This window comes from Macrobrachium rosenbergii, chromosome 4, assembly GCF_040412425.1.
Source record: "Macrobrachium rosenbergii isolate ZJJX-2024 chromosome 4, ASM4041242v1, whole genome shotgun sequence".
Taxonomy (NCBI): Eukaryota; Metazoa; Arthropoda; class Malacostraca; order Decapoda; family Palaemonidae; genus Macrobrachium; species Macrobrachium rosenbergii.
The window spans coordinates 74,829,850-74,845,559 of record NC_089744.1 but is presented as its reverse complement, the minus strand read 5'-3'; the positions used below and the strand labels follow the sequence as shown (position 1 = coordinate 74,845,559).

The window sequence follows — 15,710 nt, the reverse complement described above, 5'->3', positions numbered from 1 at the left end:
AATATATATTATTTATATATATTTATACTATATAAATGAATGGTGTCTTTACATACTTAGATAATAACTGACTAGAATTACGAAATATAGCATACTAAAGAAACAGTTACAAACAAAAGTTAAGAATTCGTAATAAAAATCCTGGGTTTGGCTCTGGAAACTAATGTACATATACAACACACGCATACACATACCCATAAATATAGACAGACACATACATATATACTGTATATATATATATATATATATATATATATATATATATATATATATATATATATATATATATATATATACATGAAACATATCAACAATAAAAGTATTAATTAAAAATGTACTCACACAAACTTGAAGAAAAATCAATTTATGTAGCTTTCTGTTTGTTCATTTGGCTATTTGTTATAGAAATATATTAAATTCCGTAGACTTCATATATAAACAACACTGAAAGAAAAAACTACGCTATACTTATAATCTCAACTCATTTCATACTAGAAGCCTAAATGCTCAAACAATACACACAAACTCGATCAGCCTCTCACCTTGTTTGTGTATGGCAGTGACATTGAGTACTTCCGCTGCTAGCTGGGCGTCCTCCCTGAGGACGGCACAGTAGTGTGGCTGGGTGAATTCTAATGGCCCGGCCCCGGACCCAGACAGCAGGCGGGTGGCTGGAAAGGAGACGAAAAATTGTTAACTTGAAAGCGCGTCTGGGAAAAAGAAACGGCGCGTGTGACGATAGGCAAAGTAGCCTTTCATAGAAAATGGGAATAAAAAGATTTCCTCTCTCTCTGCATCTGAAGAAATGTTGGAACAAGGAGAGTTAACTTTGTGATTATGATTCTTCTAAAAATGCAGTTGGGAATCTTGAGTTTATACACTGCATAAACTTAAACAGAGCACGTAAAAGTACTACGTGACTGCAGTCTGAAAGAAATAAGACTGATTATAACTGAATTGAAATACAATGTTTACCAACCTACATGGAAGGAGTTTTTATTACAATAATGCACTTACACAAATGAATCTTAACATGAAGAACAATGACATTATTTCAGTTAACAAAAGTATGGAGTTAATGTTGTCTGGGATACTTTAAATCATTATTTCAACTGCTTATTCGTGGAAGAGATAAAAACAATTTTTGTATCAGTCTAACTTCTTTTTTAGTACTTGTTGTCTGTCCTCGGCTTTATAACAGAATTTTATCCTCTTAAGATTCGTAAATAAAATTCTTTTCTATCTTGCAACTAAACCTCAAACATTCTCTTGTTCTCTTCCTCATTATACCTCTCACGTTTCCATCCAACCACTTACGTCTTTATTATTTCTTTTTCTCTTGCATCTTTCCACGATAAAACCTCTTTTGGGTCAGTGGCCTCATCCTTGAGTTTTACATATTCATAATAATCTCTGACTTCTGGGTTTTGAAACCAGTGGTTAATATTCATATTTCTCATCAAGTTTTCTTCACCAAAAAAAGTGTCTTCATAATTTTCGACTTTTCAAATATAGTTTTGATATTATTCAACCCCTCATGTGATTTCCAAGATCCCAAGTTTGAAAAGTTTGTTTTAAAAAAATATTTGTTTACGTTACATAATTATTATGTCAGAAAAGATGAAAACGAGGGAAAGGATCCTTTGATAATATTAAGGACATATTAGACAACTCATTCTTTAACATAATTTTCTCAATTTTTTGACTTTTTATCTATTTTCATTCCATATTTTTTTTTCCTCAACAGGGATGAACATAACAGCAATCTATAAGCTACGTCGCTGTAAATGAAAACATGTTTACTTTAAATCTTTCTGTTGAAAATTTCTATCGATAGACAGCCACCTACCACAACCCCCCACCCCCCAAAAAAATAATCCCCTCTTTAGGAAGGTTATAGTAATCAACAGAAACTACTGTTTACATGATTCCAAACACACTATTTAATTACTTTTCTTTTCTTCCATAACCTAGTTTTATGTACTCAGTTCATTAGCATTATGAGAAAATAAAAAAAAACTCAAGGTTTTCTGAACTTTTAACTTTTTTCCTGAAGAATGTTTTGTGTTGATGAAAACATCACTCTTTTTAAGAAAACTTTGAAAATCGTTGTAATCCGATTGTGTAATGCCAACTGGGAAGAAAAAAGTTTCATTAAGAGTAAGTGTTATTATTAACTTAAAAAAAACATAAAACCTTAATTTCGAAACAAAAGCACTTCATTATTTTTTTAGGAAACCTGGAAAACAGTTGAAATTCGAATGTGAAGAGTAAGGGTTTAAAAAAGTTTAATAAGAGTGAGTCAGCTATTATCAGCTTTTTAGAAAATATAATCTAAAAATCTTAATAAGAGTTAATGCTACTATAATTTACAAAACATAAACCTTAAGTAAATATAATTTTAATAGGAGATACTGCTTTTATCATTTAAAAACATATAAACCTCAAGGAAATAAATTCCTAATCGGAAATATTGGTATTACCATTTTAAAAACATAAACATTAAGTAAATAAATTTTTAATAGAAAGTGTTGCTATTATAATTTAAAACGACATAAACCTTAAGTAAATAAATTCTTAATAGAAAGTACTGCTATTACCATTAAAAAAAACATAAACCTCAAGGAAATAAATTCTAATAGGAAACACTGCTATTATCATTTAAAAAACATAAACCTCAAGGAAATAAATTCTTAATAGGAGATACTGCTATTATCATTTAAAAAAACATAAACCTCAAGGAAATACATTCTTAATAGGAGATAACTCTATTAACATTAAAAAAACATAAACCTCAAAGAAATACATTTTTAATAGAAGATACTTCTGTTATCATTTAAAAAAACATAAACCTCAAGGAAATACATTCTTAATAGGAGATACTTCTATTATCATTTAAAAAAAACATAAGCCTCAAGGAAATAAATTCTTAATAGAAAGTACTGCTATTATCATTTAAAACAACATAAACCTCAAGGAAATCATTTCGTAATGGAAAGCACTGCTATTAGCATTTAAAAAAACATAGACCTTAAATAATAAATTATTAATAGAAAGTACTGCTATTATCATTAAAAAAACATAAACCTCAAGGAAATAAATTCTTAATAGGAGGTACTGCTATTATTATTTAAAAAACATAAACCTCAAGGAAATACATTCTTAATAGAAAGTACTGCTATTATCATTTAAAAAAACATAAACCTTAAATGAATAAATTCTTAATAGAAAGTACTACTATTATAATGGAAAAAAAAACATAAACCTTAAATAAATTCTGAAGAAAGTACTGCTATTATCATTTAAAAAAACATACACCTACAAATAAATACATTTGTAATACGAGTTTCTGCCACTATTATAAAAAAACATACACCATGAGAATATAATTTCTTGATCAAAGTAACTGTCATTGTCATTTCAGCAAAAAAAAAAAAATAATAATAATAATAAAAAAAAAACATAAGCCTTAATTTCGGAACAAGAGGACCAACCACTTCATTCGCAAATGCATCTTCAAACAAAAACATCCAGGAGATGCATCTTTGCGTGTCTTATCCTTTCTCAAAGAGGACACTTTTTGGGTTGGGGGAACCTTTGCATTAAGGAGAAGAGAGAGCGAGACTCGTGGAAAGCCTCCTGTTTTGAGTGAAGTGACTCATTTGGAAGAATAATCCTTCACAGTTACATTTAGGTATTATTTTTCCTCTTTTTTTTTAGTTTTCTGTAAAAGAAAATACTGTGCCGGCTTTGTCTGTCCGCTCGCACTTTTTTCTGTCTGCACTTTTCTGTCCGCCCTCAGATCTTAAAAACTACTGCGGCGAGAGGGCTGAAATTGGTATGTTGATCCGGCGAGAGGGCTGAAAATTGGTGTGTTGATCATCCACCCTGCAGTTATAAAACATGCCAAATTGCAGCCGTCTAGCCTCTGTAGTTTTTATTTTATTTAAGGTTAAAGTTAGCCACAATCGTGCTTCTGGCAACGCAACAACATACTGTAGGCCACCACGTCCGGCTGAGAGTTTCAGGGAACGCGGCTAATGCAGCGTTATACCAATACCACCGAAAGATAGCTCAATTTTCGGTGGCCTTGATTATACGCTGTAGCGGCTGTACAGAAAACTCGATTGCGCCGAGGAAACTTCGGAGTATTTTTTACATGTTTTCTGGTAGGATGAGGGTTGAGGATTGTGGCATAAAGAGGCTGTTTTGTTTTGTGTCATGATTTTGTGCATTCAATAATACCCTGTTTTCTAGTGCCTCAATACATAAATAAGAATAAAAGCAATTTTATATAAGTTCAATTTTTGCTTAGTTTTTTGGAGAGGGGCGTTTCCAGGGAGAAAACCCCCTTACTCCCACCTCTATCCACCATACAAACAATTATATAAAGCAGTTTGATATTTGTTTATGTTTTCTTTTATTAAACAATAACCTATTTTCTCGTGCCCAAGTTGCCTACTTTTTTTCAGGGGGCTGTGGTGCCAGGTAGACCAACCTGACATTTTTTGGTAGTAGGGATGGGCTGACATTAGCCCATCCCCTACCAAAAAACTCTGAGACCAACACTAAAAAAAAAACTCTTACCACTAATGCTATTTTCCTTGTATTTTAATGCATTTTTATCTATTCGTTAATTATTTCTTTTGTTTTCTTTTTAATAAGTGAAATCTCTTCTTTCTGTATTTCCTTTACCTTCTTTTACTTCCTAATAAGCATCAAGTTCTTTGGAAGCTTGAATTTTAAGTCAGTGGCCCCTGAGGGATTGTTTCCTATGAATAGGGTCCATCTTCTGAATGATAATAATAATAATAATAATAATAATAATAATAATAATAATAATAATAATAATAATAATAATAATAATAATAATAATAATAATAATAATAATGACACGGGATGGCTAAACATTTTATTTGAAGATGAGGTTACTCGATAAATAATAGTCACAGACCAACTTCTTATTCATAAAATAATCATTTTTGAAATATGAGAGAGAGAGAGAGAGAGAGAGAGAGAGAGAGAGAGAGAGAGAGAGAGAGAGAGAGAGAGAGAGAGAAAGACTCATATTGTGCAAAATACACTATGTTCATGAGATTAAACAGATATAAATAATTTAAATAAATAACTTGTGTACTTTCTCATGACACAGAGACACAGAGAGAGAGAGAGAGAGAGAGAGAGAGAGAGAGAGAGAGAGAGAGAGAGAGAGAGAGACTCTTGTAAGTAATTTGTGAATCTTAGTACATAAAATAACTGGTTCATCTTACTATAGAGGCAAAAATACTTTCCAAATAAATTTGAGTACTATCTCATAACAGAGAGAGAGAGAGAGAGAGAGAGAGAGAGAGAGAGAGAGAGAGAGAGAGAGAGAGAGAGAGAGAGAGAGAGACTCTTTAAGTAATTTGTGAATCTTAGTACATAAAATAACTGGTTCATCTTACTATGGAGGCAAAAATACTTTCCAAATAAATTTGTGTACTATCTCATGACAGAGAGAGAGAGAGAGAGAGAGAGAGAGAGAGAGAGAGAGAGAGAGAGAGAGAGAGAATCTTAGTACATAAAATAACTGGTGGAGGCAAAAATACTTTCCAAATAAATTTGTGTACTCTCTCATGACAGAGAGAGAGAGAGAGAGAGAGAGAGAGAGAGAGAGAGAGAGAGAGACTCTTGTAAGTAATCTGTGAATCTTAGTACATAAAATAACTCCTTCATCTTACTATAGAGGCAAAAATACTTTCCAAATAAATTTGTGTACTATCTCATGACAGAGAGAGAGAGAGAGAGAGAGAGAGAGAGAGAGAGAGAGAGAGAGAGAGAGAGAGAGAGAGAGACTTATAAGTAATTTATGAATCATAGTACATAACATTTGTTCATCTCAACATACAGATACACAAATATTCCAAAATTAATTTTGTACGTTCTAATGTCCTATGAATCTTGTACTCATAATTGCATTCATGAAGTTTTTCATTATTTCATATTTAATCTTTAGAAGTCCCTGCTCTTATTCCTAACAGCAACTCGTTTTTGCTTATTTATGAACGACACATATGCCATTTAGGATGTTTAATAAATAGAAGCTGACAGTTGTAAGCCTGCAATGATTCATCCCTAGTGAATACAAAGAGGATAAGGCACACGCAACTTTCAGCTTTATGTCTTCTGTAAATAGGGCGTAATTAAGGGCATATGTAAACACAGAACGAAAAGTTAGCTACTGTATGTATGTATTATGTAATTATGTATGTATATATTATTTAGGTATATATATATATATATAGTATATGTATATGCATATATATACAGTATATATAGATAGATAGATAAATATATACACATCTATTTATTTATATATATATATATATATATATATATATATATATATATATATATATATATTATATATATATACACACACACATATATATATATGTGTGTGTCTGCAATAGAAACCTGTATCTTAAAAGAAAGGATGCTTCAGAGAATACCGAGGCAATAGTATTAATTATGCACGTCAGTTTGTATACGACAGTCATGTATACATACACTTACTGGTTTATATATATGATCATTTTATACCAAGGATTAAAAGTGAAACTGTCGTTTAATATCTAAGATATAAATTATTGCTGTTACTAATTCTTCAAATAATTTAGAGAACTCGCCCCCCCCCCCATAAAAAATATGTTGCTTTAGCATTTTTATTCAGGATATCTCCAGGAAATAAGATAAAAATAGCATTTTTAAAGTAGAATAACAAATATGTAAACTACTGATTCAAAATCCTTTAGATATCGGAATTACAATAAGTTTTTCATGTACGTGGCTAAGCATTTTCATGTTGTTGAAACTGAGATTTCAGAAATTTAATCGTTTTTCATGTTAAAAATTTCTGCCATACGGCGATGATATCTATGAAGTCTTACCTAAAGAAAATGAACATATTCAAGTTTGCCACATCTACGTCACGGTAACTCCAGGCTACGTAAACAAATTAGGCTATCAATCAGGTATAGCACGGGATCTTCGCTAGCGTAGGTCATTGCTTTTAAAAATTTCATAAAGAAAGAGTTAGAGGTTAATCCGTTCAGTTATGACTAGTAGGACTGAAAGTGTCAGTGGAAATTTAACTACTCTCATTAATGCATCAATGATAATTGTCTATTAAAGGCACTTTGACTTTCTATACTTGTCTATTAAAAGTACTTTGACTTTCTATAATTGTCTATTAAAAGTACTTTGACTTTCTATAATTGTCTATTAAAAGTCCTTTGACTTTCTATAATTGTCTATTAAAAGTACTTTGACTTTCTATACTTGTCTATTAAAAGTACTTTGACTTTCTATAATTGTCGATTAAAAGTACTTTGAATTTCTATAATTGTCTATTAAAAGTACTTTGACTTTCTATGCTTTGAAAGCCTTCGTACTATCGCATGATACTGTTGTGGAATTTGGCAAAGTTAATCAATCACAAAAAAAAAAAAATTTAATATTAGGACTTTAAGTTCCACTTATAACATGGGTTACATCACAGAAAATTGCAGGTGCGTTAAGAGGCAGTTGATGACAGCTGGTGTTGATCATATTCAGTGGATCAATAATACGGTAGAAAAGGTTCTCTTATAGTTGAAAAGACTATTTTTCGTGGGTTACATCAAAGAAGATTGGAGGTACAGTTAAATGGCTGACAACTGGTGATGATTCTATTCAGTTGATCAACAATAGGGTAGAAAAGGTTCTCTTATGTTTGAAAAGACTAATTTTTTGTGGGTTACAGCAAACAGGATTGATGGAATGGTTAAAAGGCTGACAACTGGTGTTGATTATATTCAGTTAATTAACAATTTGCTGAAAAGGTTGTTGAGGTTGAAAACACCAATTTTTTTTTTATCAATCCTGAGTAATTTATTAAAACACAGACCCTTGCAAATGTTCCAGACACACAAAAACTCCTGGAAACCAAGGAACTATTGCAAATGAGCAGTTTTAATTAAACCCAAGGTAATGGATTTCGTTGTTTAAAATTCCATAACTTCCAACAGAAGCTAGTTCCAGATAATTAAAATTAAATACAAGAGAAGACACTTAAAGTGTGTATGTGTATATATGTATATGTATATATATATATATATATATATATATATATATATATATATATATATATATATATATAGTTATATATATAAATAGTTATATGTATATATATATATATACACACATATATATATGGGGCTTGAATATTGGATGTAATTAAATGGATGTCATTAAGTCGTGTACGTCAGTAAATGTAATGGATACTGTTGACAGAAGAGGAGTTATGAAACAATGAGAGTGCTGAGAAAAATATGATAACTAAGGGGAAGGTGACTAATGCTTTACAGACAAATAAATACAACAGACATACATACATATATATTTATATATATCTATAAATATATGTATAATATACATATACATACAAACACAAGATATATATATATATATATATATATATATATATATATATATATATATATATATATATATAGTATATACATATATATAATTACACTTGCATACATACGTTGATTCAAACAATAATCATTGCTACATTAGAAATAATTATGCTACACAGAGGGGAACCCTTCTGGAGAAAACACACACACACACACACACACACACACACACACACATATATATATATATATATATATATATATATATATATATATATATATATATATATATATATATATTTATATATATATATATATTTATATATATAAATGTATATGTATATATATATAAAGATAATACACAATAACCAGTTCTACATTCATAATAATGCAAAGCAAAGGATGAACCCTTGTGCAGAGAACTTCCAAGACAACGGTTTTATTCCTCGACACAGAATGTCCACTGAACATCCCAACGGATACTGCCTTAGAAGGGAATTGGGAGTAGGAAAAAATTCCAAAGCATGCCCGTAGAAGGAAATAAAGTTACTGAGTTAATTAGCACAAGGATTATCAATTTCTATTGATATAAACGTATATTTATGATGTATTAAAATTTCGTGAGAATCCAGGCAACTGAAAAATTCATTATATTTGCAGCATATGACAGTGAATGAAAAGATTACTTGGTTTTTATTGTTATTTTAATTTCCATCACATTTGATCATTTTTATGCCCCTTTTTTTAAACTTGACAATATATCAAAGATGAAAAATACAAAAACAAAACTCCTTTCATCTATAAATGTTTCTCATAACTGAAACATATTTTATCTTTTTATTTCGTGCAGTATCAAATCGACTGTCTCTCTTTCCTCTGTATAAAAAGAGCAAAATATCGAATCTATTTTTCCCCTCCCAGAATGCAATCCGGCATTTGAGAAGTGTTTATTTTTTTCCATTTCTCAAAAAAAAAGAAGAGAAAAAGTTGACCCGCTGAATGGGAAAATCCCATGAGCGATTTTTCTCAGACTCAGAAACCCATGAAGGCAGAAACTGGTCTTGAATTTCGATCAGGTTTACATTTGACTTCGACTGAACTCTCTCCCGAATTCGGTTATATACAGGTTCGCCAACTGCCACTCGAGATTTTCCCACTCTGCCCCCCACCCCCACCCCGGCCGCCCACCCCACCCCGACCCCTGTCATATTTGGAGGAACATCAAAGGATTTTGCGGAGGATTCTATTGAAAGGATGTAAACTTGGTATTGATTAAAAAGGTTCATGAATGTACGGTTTTGAAAATCTCAGTACTTTTTTTTTCCAGTAAATATTTATATATATATATATATATATATATATATATATATATATATATATATATATATATATATATATATATATATATATATATATATATATATATATATATATATATATATATATATATATAACATACTATATAATATATATATATATATATATATATATATATATATATATATATATATATATATATATATATATATATATATCCCCATATGAAAAAATGGGAAAAAGCACGTTAAATGAAGAAGAAGATATATATATATATATATATATATATATATATATATATATATATATATATATATATATATATATATATATATATATATATATATATATATAATGACACATATAGATAGATAGGTAAACAGATAGAAAGATAGATAGATAATTAAGTATATTGTGGCCCTAAATCAATTTCATCTAACTGCAAGCACCATCATCTATATGAAATGCATCTAATTCAGATTAGAAACATTGCAACAGATGCAGGATTAGAACTGCCCGTTCATTTATCAGTTCTGTAGCTCAGTTAATAAAAAACTAATGCATACAAGTGATTGCGCAAATGCCAATGCATACGATAATAATTGCATCGTCCTCGTTTACCCATAATTCTCACAGCTACCTTCCAAGTAGTTCTCCGACTCCTCTCGCAAGCAATGGCGGACTCGCCCAGTTTCCCAACTTCCAATTTCTTTTTCCGCCACTTCACTTGCTGTCAGGGCCTCCATGAACTTCCTCTCCCAGCGATGACATCCTACCTTTTTTTATCCAGGGCCCCTCAGGGAAACAAAGTTCCCTAACAACGTGCGGTTCCGAGGTGACAGTTGTGGGATGGAAGCGCGCACACACACACACACACACACACAAACCTCCCGAATTCTTATGACAATTTTTTTCTCCCTCTTTCTCAGTCTTCTTTGTTGGCGAATGTGTCGTTGTCCTCTTGTGGGAGAGAAATTTATTGTGCTGGACGGCAGTGGTTTTGGTGTTTTCATTTGTCCTTTTAGTCTGTTTAGTCAAGTTTTCGCCATTATAATTATTATATATTACTACTGTCATTATTATCATTATTGCGGGGACAAATGTTATTATTATTATTATTATTATTATTATTATTATTATTATTATTATTATTATTATTATTATTATTATTATAGCAATTCTATAATAGAAGGGATGGTGGGTAGCCCCTGTGATAACATGGTCACTTTGGTCATTAATCAAGATCTTATTCCACCACAGATACATGAATCTTCTTGCTTATTCAGTTGATACACACACTCACACACATATATATACTGTATATGTATATATGTGAGTGTGTGTGTGTGTGTGTGTGTGACATCTTATCAGTTGTGCTATAAAATTTTATACTTTCAAATACCAAGCCGCAAATACCCCGCTGAACATCGAATTCTCCTCAACCTAGGATTAATCGAATCCTAAAGGAATTTACATATGATAAGTTGCCTGAGCTGATCAGGCTAAGTGAACTTATCACATGTAAATCCCTTTTGGTGGAAGTTAACCCAACTTGCACGGATTCTGAAGTTAACAGTTTAATTACGTTATATAGTTTAATTATATATATATATATATATATATATATATATATATATATATATATATATATATATATATATATATATATATATATATATATATATATATATATATATATATATATATATATATATAAGTATATTCATATTGGCAGAAAAAGTAGTTTATGTATCTTTGATAGTATAAGTTTCTTGTTATTAATTACAACTGTACAATGACCATGCTGTGGTTTGATCTGCAGCCAATGCTGTGATTAATTAATAATAATAATAATAATAATAATAATAATAATAATAATAATAATAATAATAATAATAAAAACCCAGCAAATCACCCACTTAAATACAGAAAAAAATAATGCTTGAAGTCCTAGTAAGCATATTATTTGTTTCCCCCAATAATAATATAAACAATAATAATTAATGTTGCAAGAAAAGGAAAATAAAGTAAAGGGCTACAAGTATAATTAAACACTACCGAAAAATAAACACACACACATACACACACACATACAAGCGTGACACACACACATACAAGCGTGAAATGCGGAAACCACCATCGCCCAGTACAATAAATTTCTCCCCACAAGGGGACAACAACACATCCGCCCACAAGAAAGACTGTGAGAGGAAAAATCCTCCTAAGAATTCGGGAGATTTGTGTGTGCGTGTGAGCGCGTCCGTCCCACAACTGTCACCTCGGAAGCAGACGTTGTTAGGGAACTTTGTTTCCCCTGAGGGGCCCCTGGATAAAAAGGTAGGATGTCATCGCTGGGAGAGGAAGTTCAGGGAGGCCCTGACAGCAAGTAAAGTGGCGGAGAGAGAAATGAGAATTTGGGAAGTGCGTGAGTCCGCCATTGCTTACCAGATTAGGTGAAGAACTGCTGGGAAGGTAGTTCTCAGAATTGGAAGTAATTTGGTGAATTGTTGGTGGACGAAGATGACATCGATGTTATACATTGTCGTATGCACTGGTATGGACACGTGGACTTGTGTACATGTTTTTTATTCACCTGGGAGACTGAATTGACAATTGAAAGGTCAGTTCTAGTCCTTCATCTTTTGCAGTGTGTCTTTTCTTAATTGATATATATATACATATATATATATATATATATATATATATATATATATATATATATATATATATATATATATATATATATATATATATATATATATATATATATATATATATATATATATATATATATATATATATATTACACATATACACACAAATATATACATTTGTATATGCATATATACATACATACATTCATTCATACACATAAAAATATATACTGTATGTATGTATGTCTGTGTATATATATATATATATATATATATATATATATATATATATATATATATATATATATATATATATATATATATATATATATCATAATGTATTTTCCGTCTGTTCCGTTCTTGTTTTGATATCACGAAGTTTTTAAACGTGAGACCTCCATAATTAACATAACAATAAATATATCTTTCCACTGTTATTAAATGTTTTTCCAGGGACATTCATATATCAGAGCTTAAGTTCAGACGCGGTTTTAGGGCTTTAGTAAAAAATCAGAGTAATTTCCTCAACGTCAAAATTAAAAATAGCTGAGGATCTTGTCTTCACTTCTCGTCACATTTATTTTCCCGGTGTAACTAAATTCTGAACATGAAAACTTATTGCTAAAATCCTTATGAGAAATTAACGCATACAAACAGGCACTTTAACTAATGACTATATACAAACAAGTAAATAATGCGCCGAAGTTTCTTCGGCGCAATCGAGATTTCTGTACAGCGTATAATCAAGGCCACCGAAATAGATCTATCTTTCGGAGGTCTCAGTATAATGCTGTATGAGCTGCGACCCATGAAACTTTAACCACGGGCCGGTGGTGGCCTATCCTATATAGTTGCCAGAAACACGTTTATAGATAACTTAACCTTAAATGAAATAAAAGCTACTGAGGCTAGAGGACTGCAATTTGCTATGTTTGATGATTGAAGGGTGGATGATCAACGTACCAATTTGCAGCCCTCTAGCCTCAGTAGTTTTTAAGATCTGAGGCTGACAGAAGAAAGTGCGAACGGACAGACAAACCAAAGAGTATATTTTAACGTTTTCACATTCTGTTCGTACTAAATTAATCCTTTTTTAATTCAATAATGGATATTTTTTACTCTGATATATGAGAGGTTTTGATTCTCTGCCTAGCGGCGTTTTCTCAAGGTTACAGAATTTCTATTTAGCTTTTATGAGACGACTGTCGATTAACAATTACAGAAAAGGTACAAAAAAGGATATCAAGGTTGAAGAATGATAAATTAAAAAGAGAGTGCTAAAAAATGACATAGAAATAAAAAAAAAATAAATAAAAAAAGGCTCTTTTTCAAAGTTATGATACATGACAATTATATTTTATTTCTGTACAAAGATTGTTATGACGCTGGAGTGCCAATTACGAACCTTAATTCCAGTACCTTCAATCGTATATCAGATTATTTAATTATTCTTATATTACAATTTAACACAAGAAACAGGTAAATACTGTGTTTTTCAAATATAAATATCTCATTTTGTAAAGTTCACAATTAAATACTTAGAATACTTCATTTCCCTGGATTCTATAGGAATAAACTTTCTAAAAAAAAAAATCGCTTGGACAAAAAAATAAAAAAAAAAATGCGCTGAAGTCTTCGGTGCAATCGAGTTTTCTGTACAGCGTATAATCAAGGCCACTGAAGATAGATCTGTCTTTCTGTGGTCTCGGTATAATTTTGTATAAGCCGCGGCCAATGAAACTTTAACCACGGCCCGGTGGTGGCATATTCTATATTGTTACCAGAAGCATGATTATGGAAAACTTTAACCTTAAATAAAATAAAAAAAACTACTGAGGCTAGAGGGCTGCAATTTGGTATGTTTGATGATTGGAGGGTGGATGACCAACGTACCAATTTGTAGCCCTCTAGCCTCAGTAGTTTTTAAGACCTAAGGGCGGACAGAAAAAGTGCGGACGGACAGACAAAGCCGGCACAATAGTTTTCTTTTACAGAAAACTAAAATTAATAAAAAAAATGGACATTTCAAAACAAGACAGTTATTTCTCTGTATCAGCCCTTCATTTATCAAGTAAACAAAAAGATTATTCTACCAAACACTTTTGATATTTGTTCGACTTGTTTCACGGGAGAAATATTATTAGAATTGCCTTCGAAGAGAAAAGCGAAGGTTTTATTTTTGAAGGCGTCCTTGTTTTATTTGCGAATTACTGAGGTGTTTCTCTCTCTCTCTCTCTCTCTCTCTCTCTCTCTCTCTCTCTCTTACAGAAAATATTAGTTTCTTCTGTTTTAGCAGCGAATTACAGGCTCCCCCCCCTCTCTCTCTCTCTCATTTTTTCTCTTACAGAAAATATTAGCGTCTTCTGTTTTAGCAGCGAATTACCTAGGCTCTCTCTCTCTCTCTCTCTCTCTCTCTCTCTCTCTCTCTCTCTCTCTCTCTCTCGCTTTCATTTTTTCTCTTATAGAAAATATCATCTTCTTCAGCAGTATCCCTGCCCACACAGTGTCATATGATTGCATTGGACCAATGGTATCACTATTTAGCTTTTAAACTATATTTATTTAATCTTTTATTTATCTATATATTATTTTATTTATTTATTTATTTTTGTAGATAATATCAACTGCACAATAAATTCTTTTGTCACCGAATTTGGAAGGGCAGGTAACGAATAGCATTTTCCCAATTTTTTTTTTTGTATATCAAATTTAACTAAACAAATATCTTGCAAACTTCATGAAAAATGATCCATTGTTTACTTTTGTTGACAAACCGTCTTTATTCATAACTGGTGATGTCTTATTTTTTTTTATTTCGTGCTCCAGCTAATTGTTATATCAATTAATGGTAACTGAGCAAATAGTTAAGATTCATATATATTGTTTAAAATCAAAACTTGACCAGAATGCATACATATGCCAAGCACATATGCATAAATTTTCGAAAGTTCATGATTAAGGAACTGATACACACTGAGGACACCTTTCAATACGACAGAGCTAAATTAGCTCCATTATACCTGCTATAACAAACGCAAGCACATCATTAAATAAATAAAAAAAAAATATCAGACCCCTTTTATAATGTCATTCAGACTAAAGTTCTTGCAAATCCAGCAGTTCGGAAGGAACCTCTTTGACAACTTTCTTCGTCTGAACTCTAGGTTGAAAAATATATAATCCGGGAGTGCATCTTTTTCCGTTAGCCAAAAAAACCCGGCTCCTTTGAACAATGGAGTCCAAGAGGAGCAATTTAGATTGAGATGACATTTTCAATGGGATGCTGAAGAAAGAGGAT

At 31.2% G+C, this 15,710-nt stretch overlaps 1 protein-coding gene across 1 annotated transcript in view; it reads right to left on the bottom strand.

Annotated features, from left to right (window-relative positions):
• Nucleotides 1–15,710, bottom strand: part of LOC136835808 (putative neural-cadherin 2) — a 126,287-nt gene that overhangs the window by 77,014 nt on the left and 33,563 nt on the right. The window contains 1 exon segment of the mRNA XM_067099664.1: nt 543–671. Coding sequence (XP_066955765.1) covers nt 543–671 — 129 coding nt within the window.